The sequence below is a fragment of the Muscardinus avellanarius genome, assembly GCF_963383645.1.
Source record: "Muscardinus avellanarius genome assembly, chromosome: 19".
In the NCBI taxonomy this organism is placed as follows: domain Eukaryota; kingdom Metazoa; phylum Chordata; class Mammalia; order Rodentia; family Gliridae; genus Muscardinus; species Muscardinus avellanarius.
The window spans coordinates 30,748,567-30,770,767 of NC_137805.1; the positions used below are offsets into that span (position 1 = coordinate 30,748,567).

The 22,201-nt window shown below is 57.4% G+C and overlaps 1 protein-coding gene across 2 annotated transcripts; it reads left to right on the plus strand.

Moving 5' to 3' along the window:
* Window positions 1–697: 697 nt before the first annotated feature.
* LOC308277453 (plasmanylethanolamine desaturase 1) lies at window positions 698–19,926 on the plus strand (the record flags this gene model as incomplete). Of its 2 annotated transcripts, none has more annotated exons than XM_080716627.1 (6): window positions 698–821; window positions 6,589–6,708; window positions 14,090–14,181; window positions 15,976–16,120; window positions 18,363–18,575; window positions 19,805–19,926. In XM_080716627.1, 6 exons carry the CDS (start codon window positions 698–700, stop codon window positions 19,924–19,926), a joined length of 816 nt encoding a protein of 271 aa, XP_080572753.1. The 2 variants fall into 2 exon arrangements, with proteins under 2 accessions (XP_080572753.1, XP_080572754.1); XM_080716628.1 differs by having other exon boundaries at window positions 14,090–14,172.
* Window positions 19,927–22,201: the final 2,275 nt, after the last annotated feature.

Below are 22,201 nucleotides of genomic sequence, written 5' to 3' on the forward strand. Positions count from 1 at the left end.
CCGGTCAGCGAGGCCTTGCTCATCCAGCTCCTGGCCCGGCGCCCGACAAATTCCATAGTGACTCGGGGCGTCACCTCCATCAGCTTCCGGCCCCTTCGTCCGGAAAAAAAAAAAAAAAAGAAAAGAAAAAGATGAGTTGGCGGGGGCAGGTTTGAGAATTCTCTCGGCGCCACACAGTGGGTGGCCGCAGAGTCCCGGTAACCTCCGCACACAGTAGGCTTGCTACACCGGCTAAGCGAGTGAAAATCGGCCCGGCCAGGGAGCTCTGCACGAAAGGCTCGCAAACCCCCCCAGCCCCGCGTTTCCGGCACACAGTAGGCGCCCAAGGGTGCGGGCTGACCCAGCGGCCGTCCCGGGGCCCGCCGGCCGGCTGCACCGAGGCCGAGGGGGCAGCGGCTCCCCCCAGGCCCGGCCTGGCCCCGGCCGGACGCGCCGCCCCCCACGCTTCCGCGCCCAGCTGCGGCCAGCTGCGGCCCCGCCCCCTGCGCCGCGGTTGGCTGCGGCTCGGCGGCCGCGGATTGGCCGGCGCGGCCCCGGCGCGGGCCCTGATTGGCTGTGACGCGCGCCCGGCGGAGCCCCCGCCTGCGCCGCCGCCGCGCCCGGCGCCGGGCGGTCATTGGGCGGCGTGATCTCGCCGCGGTTCCGCGGCCGCGCCGCCGCCGCCAGCACAGCGCTCCGGGCGGGCGGGCGAGGGGCCATGGCGGGCGCCGAGGACGCGCCGCGCGGGCAGCCTGAGCTCGACGAGGACGAGGCCGCGTACTGCCGGCGCTGGGGCGCGCAGCACGCCGGGGCCCGCGAGCTGGCCGCGCTCTACTCGCCAGGTAGGACCCGGGCCCCTCGGGCCTGCAGTCGCCAGCCCCCGGCGGGCAGCCTCCCCGGGGCTCGCCGGCCCCGATCGCCGCCTCGGGCCGGAGGGGGAACTCCAGCCCCGGCTTCCAACTTGCAGACAGCGCCCCCGGGTCCTGGGGCCGCACCCCATCGTGTCTTCCAAACCCCAGCTTAGTTAGGGCTTGCTGGAGCAAAGACGCTCCCAAGGCAGGGAATTGCCCTGTCAGCTCCCGGGCCGGCAACAGAATTCCCATGGTACCCACAGTTCCGGAACCCTAGCCTCGGGGCGCCTCGGGCTGCAGTGAGCGCCCCTAGGCTTAGGAACCCTCATTCCAAGACCCGGTCCAAGCCCGAGGCAGCCCCTCAGCCACAGGCGCTGTCCCGAGCCCCCTAAAGTCTCATCCTAGGTCCCCTGTATCAGAGTCCAGACCCTAGCGCCCCATGCATGCTCTAGGCCAAGGCCATGGCTGCAGACGATGTTCTAACCCTCTCCAACCCGGGAATGTTAACTTGGGGGGCTGCAGATGGCCCTTCCCCCAAACCCCGACCTGGTTGTAGTTGAGTGGCTTTAGGCCAAGGGCTTTTCTCCTGCCCCTCTGCAGGACCCCTAGAGGGGGGAGAGCAATAGCCTTAAACCTGTGTTCCTGGATTTCAGGCAGTGGTGGGGTGCAGATTCCCACTGTATGCTCCCCCATACAGGAGGTCTGATTCTGGCCTTTGTCCCTCCCCCACATCCATACATTAGCCCCTCCCACTACCCCCCCCAGTCCTCACACCAGATTACCACTTGGTCTCTGGCTCTACCCTTAGGTAGGACAGGGTCCCCTCCCTGCCTTCTTTCTACCTTGCCCGCCGCCCATGCTTCAGCAGGTGACATGTGAGCCCCAGGAACCTTGCTCCCCCACTCCCACCACACAGCTCCCTGTCCCGGGTTTAAGGAAGTGCTTTTGAGAACAGAGCTGCCAGTCCGTCGCCACACATCCTCATGTCTTTTCTGTTGCCTGGGCAGCCAGCGTGCACTGTCCTTGCCTGGGTGGGCTGCGGGGGGGCTCCCTGCCTCTCTGCCCAGGGCAGCCTGGGTTGGATGCAGTGTCCCCCATAGGCGGCTGCATGACCTTGGGCCATCTGCTTTCTTCAGCAGATCCTAGATAGCCAGGGAGCGCCCAGCCTCGCCGGCCCAGGCTGTGTGTGTCATTTTTCCAGTGGGGCTTGGGCGCCTGGTCCACGCTGCTGTGGTTTTTTTCAGGCCACGCCCAAAACACCTAGCCTCTGTACCGAACACCTGCTCCTCCTGGGAATGGCAGGACCTGGCATCACAAGCTCTTAGCTGTGGGACCTGACCCAAGCCACCCCCTCACCGCAGGGCTTTGGTCTCCCCCTCTAGAACAGGGTAAAGTCTGTCTGCCCTCAGCGTTGTAAGGAAAAGGAAATGAGATTGCCCACTGTGCGCAGCGGGCACTCCCTGTCGTTGACCTAGCAGCCTGACCTTTGCAGCGAGCTCCGAGCCTAATGCCTTAACTCACTGGCCTGGCCTCAGACTCCCTGCCTGGGAATTGAGGGCACGGATTTTTTATTTATCTATTTTTTTTTGGGGGGGGTACTATTGAACCCAGGGGCATTCTACCTCTGAGCTACATCCCCACCCCTATTTTTATTTATTTATTTATTTTATTCCTTTTTTTTTTTTTTGCGGTACTGGGGATGGAACCCAGGGGCATTCTACGTCTGAGATATAACCCCAGCCCTATTTTTTATTCTTTATTTTGAAACAGGGTCTCACTGAGTTGCAATGGGCCTCACTAAGTAGCTGAGGCTGTCTGCAAACCGCAATCCTCCTGTCTCAGCCTCCCAAATGCTGGGATTACAAGCATGTGAAACCACGCCCCAGCATTATTTTTATTTTGAAACAGGGTCTTGCTAGGTTGATGAGAGTCTCACTGCTTGTTGAGGCTGTCCTCATAACCTGCAATCCTCCCGTCTCAGCCTCCCAAGTACTGGGATAGCAAGCGTGGGCCACCATGCCCAGCTAGAGGGCATGGATTTGAACTGAGGCACTGGCTCTGGAGGCCAGTCTGCCCACCCCGCCTACTTTCAGGCAGCCCAAATCATTCCTGGGCATCGTGAACCTCCCTGGGACTGCCATCTCAATAGTCCATCACAGCTGGATGTTTGTCTGTCCATCTGCCTGGTCTGGTTTCCCCCAGTGCCTTTCTCTCCCACGCAGGGATCTCAGGTTACACGGCCTCCAGGTACCCCACACCTGTAGCAGTCAAGGCCTCCTCTGCCCCTGACCTGGAACAGAAAGGGGGAGAGACTGGCCAAACTGGTTCCTCCAAATTCCTTTCTCTAGACCTCTCTGCTGCGGGGCTTGGGGGAAGGACCTTGACCCCTCTGGACCTGACCCATAAAACAAGAGAACAGGCTCAAAAAAAATATTTTTATATAAAAATTTATATATATATAAATATATTTTAATATATTTTATAAAAAATATATATATTTTGGTGGTACTGGGGGTGGAACCCAGAGGCTTTCTACCTCCGGGCTACACTCCCAGACCTATTTTATACTTTATTTGGAAACAGGGTCTCACTAAGTTGCTGAGAGCCTCACTAAGTAGCTGAGGCTGGCTTCGAACCTGCGCGATCCTCCTGTCTCAGCCTCCCAAGCGCGGGGATTACAAGCGTGCGCCACCATGCCCGGCTCAGGCTTAATATATATTGAGCGCCTAGATTCTAGGTCCTGGGGACGAGGAGCAACCAAGACTGAAAAAAAGTTAGCAGGCATTGTAGTAGGGAGACTGGCAGTAAACCCCCAAATAAGAGGTAGCTCACCTGCCCACGGGAGGCAGGTGCTGTGACTCAGGTCCACAGTAGGAGCAGGGGAGGGCAGAACAGGGAGGGACATCTGAAGAGTGATCAGAGGGGGGAGGGCCAGAGGGAGAGCTGTGCAGGGTCAAAGGGCCTGAGGGTCAAAGGGCATGTTTGTGGACTGCCAGGGAGCCCGTGGGCTGCTGCAAACAGTGGCTGGATCCTGGGACTGGATTCTTGGGATGGCTGGGTGGGAGGCGGGCTGGCTTTTGACGATTGATTGTGGACACTAAGGGCCACCGACACAGTCAACAGTTGCTGAGCGCTGACCATGTCCTGGGTGTGTCCTCCTGCGTGCTCATCTTCACAGCTGTGTGTGGTGTGCCTGGTGTGGGCTCCAGTTCGAGAGGAGGCAGCTGAGACCCCTGTTAGCCCCTCAGAGCCTCCGACACACGCACATACCACGCACGCGTGCGCGCAAGTCAGCAGGGATGGGGCGAGCATCCCTGGGGGTGGCCTGGACGCCCAGTGCTTGAGCGCCCAGCCCCGCTCCGTGAAACAGAGGAGCGAGCTGGGAGGCCGCGGGGCAGGGTAGCGGGGCCAGCGCATCCAGGTTCTGCGTTCTTAGCCCTCACTGTGGAGAGGAGCCGGCCAGCAGCAGGTGCGGGTGGACGCTCCAGGCAGGGGCTGTGGGTGGTGTGGCCAGGACAGGGGATGCTGAGCGGCAAGGCAGCGAGGGGTCCTGTGAGCCCCAAGTGTCTGGCCGAGGAGTCGGGAGGCTGTGGGGCGAGAACCATGCGGGACCCAGGCAGCTGAGTGGGAAGAAGGGGGCGCTCCCAGCCGCCCCTGCTGCTCTGGGACCCGTGTTGAGCCCTTGACCCTTCGGAGCCTCCTCTGCTGTAGAAGAGGGCCAGAGGGCTGTGACCTGCCACGTCCCTGTCCCCTCTGAGCCCTGGCCTCTCCATGGAGCAAGCAGAGGGCAGCTCTGCTGCGGCCAGCTCAGGGTGGGTCCGGGGCAGCTGGTGTCCTGTGACCAGATGAGACTCGTTCCCTGTCCGAGCCTCAGTTTATCTATCTGGACATAAGGGGATCCTTATGTTTTCTTCCCAAGGTGTATGAGTGAGGGGCGCCCAGGGACACAGCCTTGAACTTTTCCCTTAGGATTGAGGTTAGGAATGTGTCGGCCCCACAACCATTTATTGAGGGCCAGCTGAGTGCCAGGCCCCGGTGGGTGAGCCCTCTATGGCTCCGGGTTTCCTGAGTTCAGGTTCGGGTAGGGCCACAGTTCTGAGAGCCAGGCCCGTGTTACGGAGCATAGAGGTGGGAGGCGGCGGCATCATGGCTGCTGCCTGGAGGCGGAGGTTTCCAGGTTGCGAAGGTGGGCAGAGCGGCCGGGTGCTGAGGGCGAGGGGCAGCAAGCTCGGCAGGCCCTGTGTTCACCAGCCCGGCCGTGTTCTTAGAGGTGGGCCTGGGCTCCTGGAGGCCGTGTGCAAAGGTGGTGGAGAATGGGGGGGCTGGGGGCAGTGGGGACCCCGGGCTGTGGATGACTAGCTGGGCCGCCACGGGCTGCTTCCTCGGCCCCTCTGCTCTGCGGTTTTCTCGTCTGCAGCAGACCTCGCGTCCGCGGTGGTAACCACTCAGAAGGTGTGCGACACTCAGAACGATGACCGCTGTCCCTAAGGTCTCACGCCTTGGTGACTGGCCGCCCAGGAAACAGGCCCTGCAGGGCCCGGCACAGGTCCCCTCACCCACAGGGTGCATTTATTTCCTTTTCTTCCTTTAAATTTCAGTTTAAAATTAAAAGAAAAAAAGCGCTGATGTGGTTATGGGGAAGAGCCGGGGCCCGCAGACCCGGAGTTTCTTTTGTGGCTGCCGAGGCTGTGTTCAGCCCTTCGTGCTCCGTGCCCGGGCATCCCTCTGTCCACGTGCAGATGGCCGCCCGGGCGCAGTTCTGGCCGCAGAGGCGCTGTGGCCTGAGTTAATGTGGCCAGTCCCCCTGGGCGATGGACACAAGTCATTTCCAAATTTTGACACTTCAAACAGGACAGCCTGTCTCGGCTTATTTGGCCATTCAAAGTGTGTGGCAGTGATGGGAGATGTCACACACAGCCTGTGCCCTGGCTGCGCTTGCCCCCAGCAGCGGTCACAGGCAGCGGCCAACCCTAGCGGCCCCGGTGTCCCCAGAGTCCCATGACCTCCTGACTCGGGCCTGGAACCCTGCTCGGTGGAGGCTGGGTCTGAGCCTCCAGAATCAGAGGCCCTTGGTAGCCCCACATCCAGATAATTACCTGCATGGGTACAGGTACTGTCAAAGAGCTTCCAGCTCGAAGAGAAGCTGCTTCGCCCCACCTTTAGGTGGGCGGGCGCGGTGGCAGATGCTTGTAATCCCAGTACTTGGGAGGCTGAGACAGGAGGATTGCAGGTTCGAAACCAGCCTCAGCAATTTAGAGAGGCCCTCCGCAACTTAGTGAGACTCTGTTCCCAAATAAAAAATAAAATAGGTCTGGGGTGTAGAAGGCCCCTGGGTTCCATCCCCAATACCCCACACACATACGGACCCCTCAAGTGTCTCCTGAGAGCCCCAAGGGCCCATGAGATGAGTTTGGGTCCCTTCTGCCAAAGAATCCAGGCATGGTGGCACCTGCCACTAATCCCAGAACTTGGGAGGCTGAGAAAAAGGATTCCAGGTTTGAAACCAGCATCAGCAACTTAGCCAGACATTGTTTCAGAATATAGAAAGGGCCGGGAGTGTGGCCTGGAATTGAAATGCCCTGGGTTCCATACCCAGCACCGCATACCCCAAGTCAGGTTTGTGGCGTGAGACATGCCCAGCTTCCACTCTGGGGAGGGCTGAGCTTGTGCGGGTGGTGGTTCTGGGGCCGTGAGGTCCCTATGGGGTGGCTCCCCTCTGCTCCCAGTGAGGCCCTGACCCAGCCCGCCCTCCCCGCAGGCAAGCGCGTCCAGGAGTGGTGTTCCGTGATCCTGTGCTTCAGCCTCCTCGCTTACAACCTGGCCCACCTCCTGCTGCTGGCCCGCTGGGAGCACGCGCCCGCCGTTGTCCTGGGTGTCTGTGAGTACCCTTGGCCCCCTGCCCGCCACGTGCCCGGGAGGAAGATGCCACAGGCGTCAGAGTTTTCCAAATGGGGACGCTGAGGCTCAGAAGGACCAGCCACACAGGTCTTCGCGCACTGGCCCCAGGCTTGCCCTCCTGGGCTGTGCCCCGGCCCGCTGGCCCCCAAGGGCTCAGCTCCGCAGTCTCATTAAACACCCAGGCCCCCCAGCCAGTAGTAGTCAGGCTGACGATCGCACCACCTGGATCCGGGGCGTGGGCCTGGAAGCCAGGGTCATCTGTCCAGTGTGCAGAGCCCAACCCCACCTGCAGGAGCCAGATGTACCGACGGGCACGGGAAGGACCTGGAGCCCTGGAGCCTCACCTGGGCGGCTCCGAGCATGCATCTCCAGGCTGGCTCAGTCCCAGCTCCAGCACCTCCTGGCTCGTGTCCTGGGGCATGTGTCCCTGCATCTTTGAGCCTCATTTCCCGGGAGGCGGCCACAGTGCCTGCCTCCTCGGGCCAACGCGTAGGGGTGCAGAGGTCCTGAGGGGCTGGGGGACACTGCCCACCAGACCACTCACCGAGGCCGCACCTGGGCCTTGCTGGCCAGTCATGGGCTTCGTGGGCACCAAGCCTGAGCTCCCACTCTTCCAGCTCCCCGGCCTGGCTCCGGTCCCCGTCCTCAGCAAGGCTAGTGATGTGCCTCAGGCACGGGCAGAGGTGTCCGTGCTGACCGTGCGCCGGCCGGGCTGGGGTCAGGGCCTGCGAGATCGGCCCGGGTGTAGCTGGCCAGCCAGGGGCACCCAAGCTCGCAGCCCCAGCCAGGGGGAGGCTGGCGGTGCAGCACCCAGGCGGCACCACTCCCCGTCCCACAACTCTGCCTGCGGCAGATAAGACTAGACAATCCCTGATAGTGCTGTTTGCACAGTCCCTAATCGATCTAAATAGCCGCCCTGATTGCGTGTAGGTGGCGGGCATGAGGGCAGCATGCCAGTGCCCGCCCCTACCAGCGCTATCTCCCCAGAGATTCCTGTGCCCGGTCGCCCAGCGAGGCAGGTAAAGCGGAAGCGCAGAAGGTGTCTGGGAATGAGCCACGCCTGATCGGTGCTGGCCGGCAGGGCCAGACAAGGGACCCGCCAGGAAGGCCTCTGGGAAGGAAGGATCCAGGGAGGGGGCTGAGCGGTTATCTGGGGAAGGGCATTCTAGGCGAGAAGCTGCATGCAAAGGCCCTGAGGCCGGGGTGCCCTGTGTTCGGCAGAGCGAAGGCCACTATGGCGCTGAAGGGGTTGGCGGCAGCCCTGGAGCAGTGGGGCCGATGTAGGGCCTTGAGGCTTTATTCTCAGCCTTTGGGGAGTTCCTCGTGGGGAGCTGACACTGTGCATCCTGCGGGCAAGGCGGAAGGGTGAGGACGGGGAGGAGGCGACTGTGGGGTCCAGCCGAGCAGGGCGGGGAGTGGGTGGCTGCAGGTCACGATGCGCTGTGGGTTGCCGCGGTGGTGCGAGAGGGAGGCTCCAGAGAGTCCTCAGCCGGCATGAGCCCTGGGGGGGGGGGCAGCCAGCGGCCTGGGGCTAGGGAGGAGAGGCCCGCCAGCTGGGAGGCCAGAGCGCCCAAAAGGCCTGGGGGCCGGCCAGGAGCAGCCCCAGTGAGGCAGGCGGCAAGGGAGCCCGGGATGGGACCTTGGGGGCTCATTCGAGGCCTTGGTGAGGATGGCTTGTCCTGTCTCAGAGGCAGTGGGGATGGGTGTGGGCGTAGGCGGCTGGAAGGCGGGGCTGCTTTTTCCCCTCGCGGAGAACAGGGCAGGGTGTGGGGCAGGGCCAGGAGTTGGTCCTTGAAGGGGCGTGTGGGAGATGGGGGTCCAGAGGTCAGCAGGGAGATCAGGTGGTCACGTGGTGGACGGGGCTGAAAGACAGGACCTGCGCCCGGATCCTGGCCTGCCCTCTGTTCCTGCGCGGGTCTCAGCCTCTCTCCACCTCCCCGCCAGGCCTTTGAGGTCGGCAGGGACATCCTCGCAGCGTGACCCCTGGGAAAACGCAGGCTTCGAGAGGCCAGGGGCCATTGTAGGTCCCTGGTGAGTTAGAGGCGCCGTCAGGCCCAGTGCAGGCCAGGGGGGCCAGGGCCAGCCACCACCCAGCCAGAGCGAGACAAAGAGGCCTCTGTGTGCCCTGTCCCTGTACCCGCCCCCGTTAAAGGGGCCTCGCAGGCGCCTGGAGTCCTGCCCTGGAAACAGCCCCTCCCCCACGGTGGCTGGCCTAGATGCCAGGCGGCCTGGGAAGGTGGGCACTGGGCAGCGGGCGTTGCCTGCGTCTTCCGTGGGCACTGCCCCCAGTGGCCTCATCTCATCGCTTATTTTAATTTTTATTTTGTGGTACTGGGGATGGAACCTGTGGGCCTTCTACGAACTCAGGGCTAGAGCCCCAGACCTATTTTATTTTATTTTTTATTGTGTTGTTTTGTTGGCACCGGGAGTTGAGCCCAGGGACAGTCTACCTCTGAGCTATCTATACCCCCAGCCCTATTTTTATTCTTTTTTTCTTTTGGTACTGAGAATGGAACTCAGGGGCCTTCTACATCTGAGCTACATCCCCAGACCTATTTTATATATTTTTGGAAACAGGGTCTCACTAAGTTTCTGAGAGCCTCACTAGGTAGCTGAGGCTGGCTTCGAACCTGTGCAATCCTCCTGTCTCAGCCTCCCAAACACTGGGGTTACAAGTGTGGGCCACCATGCCCAGCTCTCTTGTTTAATTTTTGATTTGGAAACAGGAGCTCCCTAGGTGGAGGAGAGGCTAAGTTGCTGAGGCTGGCTTCGAACCTGTGATCCTCCTGACTCAGCCTCCCAAGTACTGGGATTGCAAGCATGTGGCCCATGCCAGGTCTACCTCTTAGCTGTTGGTTAGGGGAGGTGGGTACAGTTGGTACTCCCAATTCCCAGACCTGGACAGGAAGGTCCGAGCCTAAGCTTGCCTTATTGCAAATATCCCTAGCCGCGGTCTCCACCACGTCCAGCAGCCTGCCCGCAAGGGACCGGGCAGTCCTTCCCTTCTGTCTGCCTGTCCCTCCTTCCCTCCAGAAAGCCAGGTGTGCTGGGCCTGTGACCCTGGACATCAAGACAGAGGTGACTTTTTTTTTTTTAAATCCTGGGGATGGAACCCAGGGGCATCCTACCACCTCAGAGCTACACCCCAACCCTATTTTTTATTCTTTTTTTGAAACAAGGTCTCACTAAGTAGCTGAGACCGTAGCAAACCTCCTATCTCTGCCTCCCAACTACTGGGATTACAAGGGTATGCCGCCAAGCCTGGCTGACTTTTTTTTAATTTATTTATTTTTTAGAACAGTTTTAGCTTACAGAATTGAGCAGAGAGCACACGGTGCCTATACTCTGCCCGTTTCCTCTGTTTTTAACATCTTACTTCAGTATCGGGCATTTGTTACAGTTACGGCTTGGGCTGGATGCATGCTGAGCCAAGTGGCTCTCGCCACCTTTCCCCAGCTTTCTGCTCTATCTCTTTCTGTTCCGGGATCCCATCCGTGTCAAGACCCTGACTTAGGCTCTTCGGATCTTAACAGCTTCTCAGACACCCCCCCACACTGGAATTCAAACCCAGGGGCATTCTTTTTTTGTTTGTTATTGTGGTACTGGGAGTGGAACCCAGGGCTTTCTACCTCCAAGCTACACCCCACTCCCAGCCCTGTTTTTTATTTTTTATTTTGAAACCGGGTCTCACTGAGTCCCAAAGGGCCTCACTGTCGCTGAGGCTGGCTGTGAACCGGATCCTCCAGTCTCTGCGGCCCAAATGCTGGGGTTACAAGTGTGCGCCACCACGCCCGGCTCCCCGGGGACATTCTACCACCCCCAGCCCTGTTTTATTCTTTATTTTGAGACGGGGTCTCACTAAGTCCTGGAGGGCCTCATGAGTTGCTGAGGCTGTCCTCAAACCAGCAATCCTCCTATCTCAGCCTCTCTACCAAGATTTTTTTTTTTTTTTTTTTTTGTCTCAGTGCTGGGGATGGAACCCAGGGCCTCCTGCTTGGCCAGCACTTTCCATGGCGGGGGCAGGGGAGCACACTAAAGCCCTCAGACTCTCTTGTGTTCGGTGAGCTGGGCTTTTCAGGAGAGCGGCTCAGGCGTCTGGGGGCCGCCCCCCTCTTGGATCAGGGCTGCAGTGCTCATGACCAGCCTGGCAGTGAGGGCCTGCAGAGGGAGGTGTTGGGGCAGCCCAGCGTAGCCATCAGCCTGACTTGCCACCGCGGTACTGCCCACGCTCACCTGGCTCAGGTCCACCAGGAGGCTGCAAGTGTCCGCGTGAGAGCCAGTGCACTAGGGCACGGGCACCAGAAATACTCTCACACAGAGTGTAATAGCCGGGCACATGGCGCACACCTGCAACCCCAGTGCTTGGGAGGCTGAGACAGGAGGATCGCAGGTTCATGGCCAGCCTCAGCTACTCAGTGAGGCCCTCTGCAACTCAGTGAGACTATGTTTCAAAATAAAAGAATAAGAAATAGGGCTGGGGGTGTAGCTGGGAGGTAGAATGCCCCTGGGTTCCATCCCCAGTACCACAAAAATAAATAAATAAATAAAATAAAAAAGGATAAAATACCCGGCAGGGAGCCAGGCGCAGTGGCACACACTTGTAATCCCAGCATTTAGGAGGCTGAGACCGGAGGAGGACCGCTGCTGCTAAGAGCCTCAGCTACTTTAGCAGGCACTTTCCACCTCAGTGAGACCTTGTTTCAAAATAGAGTAAAAAGTAAGGCAGGGGGTGTAGCTCAGAGGTAGAATGCCCCTGGGTTCCATCCCTAGTGCCAATAAAACAAAATCGAATTGGGCTGGGGGTGTAGCTCAGAGGTAGAATGCCCCTGGGTTCCATCCCTAGTGCCAATAAAATAAAATCGAATTGGGCTGGGGGTGTAGCTCAGAGGTGACGCCCTCGGCCCAGGACTGGCGTCTCGAGAAGCGCCTGGGGTCAGCCGCACACAGGGCTGTTTTTACGTGTTGTTCTCATTATCCTCCTTGTCTGGGAGCATCAAACACTTAGGCCAGTTAAGGCGATTAGTGTATAACCGCCTCGGTCTGGCCTTGGCGCTGCTTAGGGATTAAAGGAGATGGACTTCTAAGATGCTGGCAGTGGCGTGTGTGTGTGTGCGTGTGTGTGTGCGCGTGCGTGCGTGCGTGCGCGCGCGTGTGTGTTACTGGAGAGGGAACCAAAGGCGTTCTATCTTGGACTATACCCTCAGACCCTTTTTTATTTTCTTCTTCTTTTCTTGGTACTAGAGATGGAACCCAGGAGCATTCTACCTCTGAGCTAAACCCCCAGCCCTATTTTTTTATTCTTTCATTTTGAAACAGGGTTGCAAAGGGTCTGGCTAAGTAGTAGCTGAGGCTGGTTGTGAACCTCGATCCTCCTGTCTCCGCCTTCCAAATGCTGGGATTACAAGCGTGCTCCACCACACCCAGCTCTATTTTATTTTTTATTTATTCAAACTTGCAATCTCCTCCTGTCTCAGCCTCCCAAAAACTGGGATTAAAAGCATGGGCCATCATGCCTGGCCTAACTTGATTTTTTTTTTTTTTTTTTTTTTTTTTTTGGTTTGTGTTTTGTGGGTGTTTGTTTTTTTTTTCCCCCCAGTACTGGGGATCGGACCCAGGAGCTCTTTACCACTCAGCTAATTTTTTAATTTTGAGGCAGGGTCTCACTCTGTTACTGAGGCTGGTCACTCTGTTACTGAGGCTGGTCACTCTGTTACTGAGGCTGGTCATTTATTTATTTATTTATTTATTTATTTATTTATTTATTTATTTTTCGCAGTACTGGGGTTTGGAACCCAGGGGCATTCTACTTCCAAGCTACACCCCAGCCCTATTTTTTTATTCTTTATTCTGAAACAGGGTCTCACTGAGTTGCAAAGCTAAGACTGTCCACAAACCAGGATCCTCCTGTCTAAGCCTCCTGCACGCTGGGATTACAAGCATGCGCCACCACGCCCGGCTCCTGAGGCTGGTCTTAAACTTGCGATCCTCCTGCCTCAGCCTCCTGAGTTGCTGGGATTACAGACATGAACCACCACATTAAGCTTCTGGCGTAGGCTTTAAGTTTAAAGCTCGGTACCATTAGGTTAAAAAAAAAAAAATAAGTGTAGCTAGGCATGGGGGCGCACGCCTGTAAACCCAGTGCTTGGGAGGCTGAGGCAAAGAATCACAGGTTCGAGGCAGGCCTCAACGACTTAGTGGGACCCTGTTTCAAATAAAAAAATAAAACAAAACAATAAAATAGGGCAATAGGCTGAAAGTATAGCTTGAAGGAACACACCCCTGGGTTCAATCTCCAGTAACAACAACAACAACAAAAAAATTGTATAACATCTTCACCTAAAGGAGCAAAGGCGCCATGCACACATAGGCTTGAGTCAAGGCAGCAGAGACCAGAACGCACTGTGGTGTTCTACCCAGATGGTGGAACTCAGCAACAGAAAGGGACAGGCATGATCCGTAGGACCCCGTGGGGGCTCTAGATGAGCCGCGCGGGCGCAGGAAGCCTGACCCCAAGAGCGGGTGCGCGTGAGTCTGGCTGTGCAGTTCTAGAGCCGGCAGGACCGCCTGCTGAAGGCAGCGGGTCTGTGGTTGGGGGAACAGACATGGATGGGGAGGGAGACGGGCATGAGGGAGCCTACCGAGGACCAGAGCGGGGAACCAAAGATCCTTGCAAACAGAGGGTCACTAAAGCGCCCAGCCAGTGGGCTGTGGCTCCAACAGCCGCAGCAGGGCCGTGCTTGTCATGAAAACCAGCCCGTCTTATGCAGGGGAGCTGGGCCCAGAGATGGTAAGAGACACGCAGTGCCCTTGGCGAGTACTGATGGGGCTGGAGCCGGAGTCGGGCCGCCCGGCACTCCACCTGCTCTACCGAGCCCTCCAGGGAGTGAGCGCCGCTCGGGTCTCCTTGGCCCTGCCGGGGGTGGGAGGAGTGGCTTCTGTCTAAAGCGAAGGCATGCGCGCACGTGTGTGTGTGTGTGTGTGTGTGTGTGTGTGTGTGTGTGTGTCCGTGTGTCCCAGGGGCATCCTACCACTGAGCTACAGCCCAAAAAATATTTTTATTTTTAAAACAGGATCTCATTAGGTTGATGAGAATCTCACTACTTGCTGAGCCTGTTCTTGAACCTGTCATCCTCCTGTCTCAGCCTCCCAAGGACTGGGATTACAAGCGTGTGTCGCCATGCCTGTCCTCGGTGCAGTGGGCACCGAGGTACCAGGGCGGATTGGGCTGGGAGTGTCAGACTCAGACTTGTTCTTCCCCCACAGATCAGGGACACCTCCACCCCTGACAGATGAGGCGGTGGGGTGGGGAGACTGGAGTGCCCCCCGAGCGGCCCCTCCCCGCTCACCGCATCTTGTCACAGTTGCAGGTGCCGTCACTGCCGACTTCTTCTCCGGCCTGGTGCACTGGGGTGCCGACACGTGGGGCTCCGTGGAGCTCCCCATCGTGGGGAAGGTGTGTATGGGCCCGTGCTGGGCCAGCCCGGCCTCTCTAAGCCTCAGTTCCCCTGTCTGAAAGGTGGGAGCCAGCATTCCAGCCTGCCCTTCTCAGGAAGCCCTGGGATTTTATGTAGGGAGCATCAGGACCAGCATGGTCCTGGGGGAGGGGATTGTGTTTTTGAGTGTGTGGTACTGGGGATGGAACCCGGGGGCATTCTGCCTCTGAGCTTCACCCCCAGCCCTGTTTATTTTTTCTTTGGAAATAGAGTCTCACCGAGGCTGGCTTCGAACCCACGGTCCTCCTGTCTCAGCCTCCTATTTTTTTTTTTTATTGATTGATTGATTTTTATTTTATTTTTGCGGTACTGGGGATTCAACCCAGGGGCTTTCTATCTCCGAGCAACACACCCAGCCCTATTTTTTATTCTTTTTATTTTGAAATAGGGTGTCACTGGGTTGCAAAGGGCCTAAGTAGTAGCTGAGGGCGGCCATGAAGTGTGATCCTCCTGTTCCAGCCTCCCGAGTGCTGGGATTACAAGGGCACACCACCGCGCCCGGCTTCAGCATCCCAAGTACTGGATTACGGGCATGCCCAGCACCCCGCTCTGGGATAGGATGCTTGCCTGCGTCTTCAGCCTTGCCTGCTAGTTATGTGTGACCACTTGTCTTTGTTTTTATTTTTGCGGAACTGGAACTGCAGAGGTCCTCACTAAATAGTTGAGGCTGGCTGCACACCAGCAACCCTCCTGTCTTAGCCTCCCAAGTATTTAGAATTATAGGCCCGTGCCACCGCCAGCTTGACCCCTTGTTTCAGTTGGGTTTGATCTTGTGGGTTTATCTGGGCTTTTTTTTTTTTTTTTTTTGTAGAATTGGGGGTTGAACCCAGGGGCATTCTACCTCTGAGCTATGCCACCAGCCCCATTTTTCATTCTTAATTTTAAAACAGGGTTTCATTAAGTTGCAGAAGACCTCACTAAGTAGCTGAGACTGGCCACAAATCCGTGACCCTCCTGTCTCAGCCTCCCGAGTGCTGGGATTACAATCATGCACCACCACGCCCGGTTTATCTGTTTTTTGTTGTTGTTGTTGTTTTTGTTTTTTGGGGTTTTTTTGGTGGTGGTGGTACTGGGTTCCTGGAAACCCTTCTACTTCCGGGCTAAACTCCCAGACCTATTTTTATACTTCTTTTATTTGGAAACAGGGTTTCTTAAGCCAGCACGGCTGGCTTCGAACCTGCACGATCCTCCTGTCTCCACCTCCCAAACGCGGGGATTACAAGCGAGCGCCACCACGCCTGGCGTTATCTGGGCTTTTTTGACTGTGGCAAAAACCTGTCATTAAGGTTTTTTTTACTGAGTCCAGAAGGACGGCCTGTCAGACCTGGCTCGGCCCTCGTAAGGTGCCACCGTGGCTCCCCGCTGCCTAGACACCCATCCTCCAGCTCCCAAAATGAAAGAGCATTTCCTTTCCAGTGGTTACAGCCAAAGTCTCAGGGCACACTCCCATTGGCCAGCCTGGGTCATGTGCTCACCCAGTGGCCACGCCTACCTAGGTCACCTGCTCCCTCTCCTGCAGTCAGCCCTCTCTGAACAGTTTGTGCTGAGAGAGGAAGGGGAGCCTGTCCCCTCCCGGAAAGGGGCTCGGAGGCAGGAAAACCCAGCTGTGTCCACAAGGGCGGAGCTGGTCTCCAGGCCCCTCTGAGTGCAGGTGCTAGCCCGGGCCCCCAGGGCCGGTGGGGTCCCAGGTGGAGGGGGCGGGCGGGGCTGAGCACAGGTGGCAGGGCCTGACTGGTCCTCGCCCCCCCCCCCAGGCCTTCATCCGGCCCTTCCGCGAGCACCACATTGACCCCACGGCCATCACGCGGCACGACTTCATCGAGACCAATGGGGACAACTGTCTGGTGATGCTGCTCCCGCTGCTCAACATGGCCTACAAGTTCCACACGCAGAACCCCGGTGAGCCCGCCCGGGACAGCCCGCCAGCCCGCGGGTGTGCATGTGCGTGTGTGCGGGTGCACATGAGTGTGTGTGGGGGGGTTGGTTTTGTTGTTTTGGTACTGGGGATGGAACCCAGGGGCTTTTCTACCTCCGGGCTGTTCCCCCAGACCTGTTTTATATTTTATTTGGAAACAGGGTCTCACTAAGTTGCTGAGAGCCTCACTAAGTAGCTGAGGCTGGCTTCGAACCTGCGCAATCCTCCTGTCTCAGCCTCCCAAGCACTGGGATTACAAGCGTGCGCCACCATGCTTGACTTTGTGTGTTTGTTTTGAACCCAGAGCCATTCTACCTCCAAGCTACACCTCAGCCCTGTTTTATTTTATTTTTAATTAATTTATTTATTTTTGCTACTGGGGATGGAACCCAGGGGCCGTCTACCTCCGAGCTATACCCACAGCTCTATATTTTATTCTTTATTTGAAACAGGGTCTCACTGAGTTACAGAGGGCCTCACTAAGTAGCTGAGGCTGTCCGTGAACCATGATCCTCTGGTCTCTGCCTCCCGAATGCTGGGATTACAAGCGTGCGCCACCACGCCCGGCTCCTATTGTATTTTTTGTCTGGGAACAGTCTCGCTAGGTTGCTGAGAGACTGAGTTGCGGAGGCTGGCCTTACAAAACTGGTATCCTCAAGTCTCACACCCAAGTCCTGGGATTACACGTGTGCACCACCACACCTGGCTTCATAGTGTTTTATGATAATACATTAGTTTTCTCCACATAAAATTGGGGTATGGGACACAGATCCAGGCTCCCGGCTGCCCTCGGGCAATTGGAGCTGTCCGTGATGTGTGCCCTCGCCCTCCCTGGGTTCCATCCCCCGCTGGGCCCCCAAAGAAAAGAATGGGCACTCAGCTCAGTCCTGATTGCTGTCCTTGGGGGGTGAGCTGTCCCCAAGCAGGTCAGGAGCTCAGATGGCGAAAGCTGTGGCTGCACGTGCTCTAACCACCCCACACCTCTGACCCCTGATCTCTGGTAGCTGTGGGTGGCCACAGGGCCTGGGCCACCACCTATCCTTTGTCCAGGTGGGTCCCGCTGACAGGCCTCTGCCACCCCAGCGGGACCCACCCCTGGCGAGGGCCAGCTCTGCAGCTGCTCACACCCCGCAGGCCCAGCCAGGCCCCTCCTCACTCACCCTGGTAAGTCCTGGGCACCAAAGTCTGTCAGTCCCTGCTCAGGGAACCAGCAAGGGCAGCATCCCATTTTATTAATGAAGAAACAGAAGCCGGGTTGAGCATGCCTGCAGTCCCAGTGGAGGCTCAGGTAGAAGGACTACAGGTTTAAGGCTGGTGTCAGCAACTTAGCAAGACTTTGTTTTAAAATAAAAAGAGGCCGGGCGTGGTGGCGCATGCTTGTAATCCCCGTGCTTGGGAGGTGGAGACAGGAGGATCACGCAGGTTCAAAGCCAGCCGCGCTGGCTTTAAGAGACCCTGTTTCCAAATAAAAATATTTTTTAAAAATTGGTCTGGGAGTGTAGCCTGGAGGTAGAAGGGCTTCCAGGAACCCCAGTACCACCAAAAAAAAAAAAAAAAGAAAGAAAGAAAAAGAAAGAAGAAGAGGAAAAAGAGTGGGGCATGATTACACACGCTTATAATCCCAGTACTTGGGAGGCTGAGCCAGGATCTCAGGTTCGCAGCCAGCATCTGCGACTTAGTGAGACCGTTTCAAAACAAAGAATAAAAAAAGCTGGGTGTGATGGTGCACGCTCGTCATCCCAGGATTTGTAAGGCTGAGACAGAAGGATCCAGGTTCGCGGCCAGCCCCAGCTACTAGGTGAAGCTCTCCGCAACTTAGTGCGACCCTGTTTCAAAATAAAGAATAAAAAATCAGGCTGAGGGTATAGCTTGGAGGTAGAATGACCCTGGGTTTAATCCCCAGCACCACAAAAATACATAAATAAATAAATAAAAATAAAGACTAAAAAATAGGGCTGGTGGTGTAGCTCAGAGGTAGAACACCCCAGGCTCCATCCGCAGTGACACGCACGCACGCACCCACCGGGCGCCAGCGCAGGGATCCTAACCCAGCTCTGGCCGACTGGAGAGTCTGCCTGCGCTCGCGCTGTCTGCCCACCGAGCCGGGGCACGGCCTGGCCCAGGAGGCTCGCGCTGGCTCGGGCCGTGGAGCCGGAAGAGCCGCCCGGGCTGGCCCGGGGCCGCGGGGAGCAGCGGCCGTGACCTCGCGCCGCCTCTCCTGCGCAGGGGCCCCGGCGCTGCTGTACCCCTGGGAGTGCTTCGTCTTCTGCCTGAGCGTCTTCGGCACCTTCACCAACCAGATCCACAAGTGGTCGCACACGTACTTTGGGCTGCCGCGCTGGGTCACACTCCTGCAGGACTGGCACATCATCCTGCCCCGCAGGCACCACCGCATCCACCACGTCGCGCCCCACGAGACCTACTTCTGCATCACCACAGGTGCGCCCGCGCAGAGGCCTGCCCTCCAGGGGGGTCCAGGGCACGCCTTTACTGAGCACCTGCGGTGTGTGCCAAGGACACCACGGGAAGAGACAGGCAAACCCCTTTCCCACTACACGTCTCTCAGATTCCAGCCACGCGGCCTGCCAGCCTGTATTTATTGGGCACCTGCTGCATGCCTGGCTCCACTCTGGGCCTAGGATCCAGGGAGGAAAAAGACAGACTAGGGTCTCTGCCCTTGCGGCACTTGCCCCTGGTGGGGAGACACTGCAAGTGAATAAAACACGGAGCCTGTGCGGAGCTGGCTGCCCGGAGGAGATGAAGCAGGGTGGGGAGGGAAACGGGGACCAGCCAGGCCAGAGGTACATGCCTACGGTGCCAGTACTTGGGAGGCTGAGGCAGGAGGATCATAGGTTTAAGGCTAGCCTCCATAACATAGACCCTTTCAGAATAAAAAATAAAATAAGCCGGGCGTGGTGGCACACACTTGTAATCCCAGCATTTGGGAGGCTGAAACAGGAGGAACACGGTTCGTGGACCACCTCGGCTACTTAGTGAAGTCCTTTGCAACTCACCCTATTTCAGACTAAAAAACGGAAAGCCAGGCATGGTGGCGAATGCTTGTAATCCCAGCATTCCGGAGGCTGAGACGGAAGGATTGAGGTTCAGGGACAGCCTCAACTACTTAGTGAGGCCCTCTGCAACTTAGTGAGACCCTGTTTCAAAATAAGGAATTAAAAATAGGGCTGGGGGTGTGGCTCAGAGGTAGAATGCCCCTGGGTTCCATCCCCAGTACCGAAAAAAAAAAAAAAAAGGAGCCGGGGATGGTGGCGCACACCTGTGATCCCAGTACTTGTGAGGCTGAGACAGGAGGATTGCAGGTTCAAGGGCAGCCCCAGCAACTTAGCGAGACCCTCATCAACCGAGCAAGACCCTGCTTCAGAACAAAACAAAAGTAAGATTTGCACAGTGGCAGTATCATAGCCAGTGAGGTGTATCTGAGGCACAGTTATTGCTAATTGAAAAACAAAAAAGTAAAATGGGACTGGGGGTGTGGCTCAGAAGTAGACTGCCTTAGGTTCAACCCCCAGTAATCAGCAGGTGGCCAGGGAGGGCTTCCTGGCAGAGGGGGCATTTGAGCTTAGTGGGGAGGCCCCTGGGGCCCCTGGCTGGTCTCCGCCCTGCAGGGCCAGGCCTCTCCAACCACCCCCTCGTCGTCTCTGCCACAGGCTGGCTCAACTACCCCCTGGAGAAGATGGGCTTCTGGAGGCGGCTGGAGGACATCATCCAGGGCCTGACGGGCGAGAAGCCACGGGCCGATGACATGAAGTGGGCCCAGAAGGTCAAGTGACCGCGCGGGGCCGGCCGCCTGGGTGCCAACCCCCACCCGACCAAAGCCATCTGCCAAATTGCAGCCCCTCAAAGCGGCCCCTCCAGGGCAGAGGACGCCCGGGCCGCCTGGCACCGCCCGCCCGCCCGCCCGCGGACACGGAATACTTGAGCCACTGAGTTTGATTTCCTCTTCTCGTTTTCTTCCCTGGGAGCGGCCTGTGTGTCGCGCTCCGGCCGGGCAGCTCGGGCTCCCTCCTGGACGCCTGGGGTGGCTGCCGGGCGCCGTGGAGGCACACCGTCCTTCCTGGTGTCTAGCAAGGCTCTGGGTCCCCGTCACTGGCCCGTCCACCAGGGCAGCAGGCTGTGCCAGGGCCTGAGGGCCGCTGGCCAGAGGAGTCTGGCCCCCCGTCCCCGCACCTCCATCGACCCCCAGATTCCAGCCAGACCTGCTGCTCCTGGTACGAGGAGGCCTGTGGCGCCGCCCTGCACGGGATCTGGTCAGTGGGTCGCGTGGCAGCGGATGCTCCTCCCTCCTGGCTGCGTCTGTCTGAGGGATGAGAGGCTTTTTTTTTTTTTGGGGGGGGGTGGTATTTTTTTTTAAAGGTGCTTGCTTGTTTAATGTAAATAATAGAAAGCCTTAATATCTTTTCTGTAACATGGAGTAATATTTTAATGTCATGTTTTGGATGTATATAATATATTTATAACAAAGCAGTAGCGTCTCCCTAACCTTGGCCTCCTGTGGTATTTCCTGGTTGGTGGGGTCGGGGGAATCGGGGCCCCCGGGGTGCAGTTCACCCCGCCCCCAATCCCAGCACCCCCCACCCTGGCCTCAAAAGGAACAGTAAGTTAAGTGCCAACTTGGGCTCCGAACGCTTCTAGGGACCCGGGTTTGGGTTTCAGTACCATGACAGAGCCATTTGGCCAGATCCCTGTTCAAGAATTCCTTCCACAGATGATGATTAGCACCCAAGGTCCAACAGGCCAGGACTACCTTGGCAAAGAGGTGGGGGCTGATGGCAGGGCTCTGGGGAGGTGCCAGGACCAGCGAGAAAGCGGGGAAGGGCGCCCGTGGCCAGGCAAGGTCGAGGCAGGAGCGGCCGGTGCCGGAGTGTGCAGAGACCCTGGGAGACGGGCTGTGGAATGCGGAGCTGATGTGGAACCCGGGGCTGAGGTGAGTGGGAGCCCCCCGGCGTCGTTTGGGGTGCTAGAGATTGGACCTGAGGGGCATCCATTCTAGCTTCAAGTATGCCCCCCACCCAGTTTTATTTATTTGCAAACAGGGTCTAAGTCGCTGACAGCCTCACTAAGCTGCTGAGGCTGGCTTCGAACCTGTGACCCTCCTGCTCTGACTTCCCAAGTCTTGGGATTACAGGTGTGTGCCAACTTGTGTGGAGTGTGGTGGGCACGTGCCTAGTACTTGGGAGGCTGAGATAGGAGGATCAAAAGTTAAAGGCTAGCCTCAGCAACCTAGGGAGACCTTCACAATTTAGGGAGACCCTGTTTCCAAGTAAAAAAGGCGAGTGGTATAGCTCAGAGGCAGACTGCTCCTGGGTTCACTTTCCAGTGTGAAAAAATTGAAAAAGTAACTTGTTTATTTTATTTATTTATTTTTTTGGCAGTACTGGGGGTGGAACCCAGGGACATTGTACCTCTGAGCTACACCCCCAGCCCTGTCTTTTTTTTTTTTTTTTTTTTTTTTGGTGGTACTGGGGTAACTGGAAGCCCTTCTACCTCCGGGCTACACTCCCAGACCTATTTTTACATTTTTATTTGGAAACAGGGTCTCTTAAGCCAGCGCGCGTGGCTGGCTTCAAACCTGTGCGATCCTCCTGTCTCTGCCTCCCAAGCGCGGGGATTACAAGCGTGCGCCACCACATCCGGCAGCAAATAAGTCTTTTATTTTTTGAGACAGGGTCTCACTGAGTTGCAGAGGGCCTCGCTAAGTAGCTGAGGCTGGCCGCAAACTGCGCGATCCTCCTGTCTCTGCCTCCCGAATGCTGGGATTACAAGCGTGCGCCACCACACCTGGCCTAGTCATTTATTTTTGTTTTTTGGGGTTTTTTTTTTTTTGTTTTGTTTTTTGTTTTGCTTTGTTTTGTTTTTTTGGTGGTATAGGGGGTGGAACCCAGAGGCTTTCTACCTCCGGGCTGTACTCCCAGAGCTTTTTTATATTTTATTTGGAAACAGGGTCTCACTAAGTTGCTGAGAGCCTCACTCAGTAGCTGAGGCTGGCTTCGAACCCGTGTGATCCTCCTGTCTCAGCCTCCCGAGCGCAGGGATTACAAGCGTGC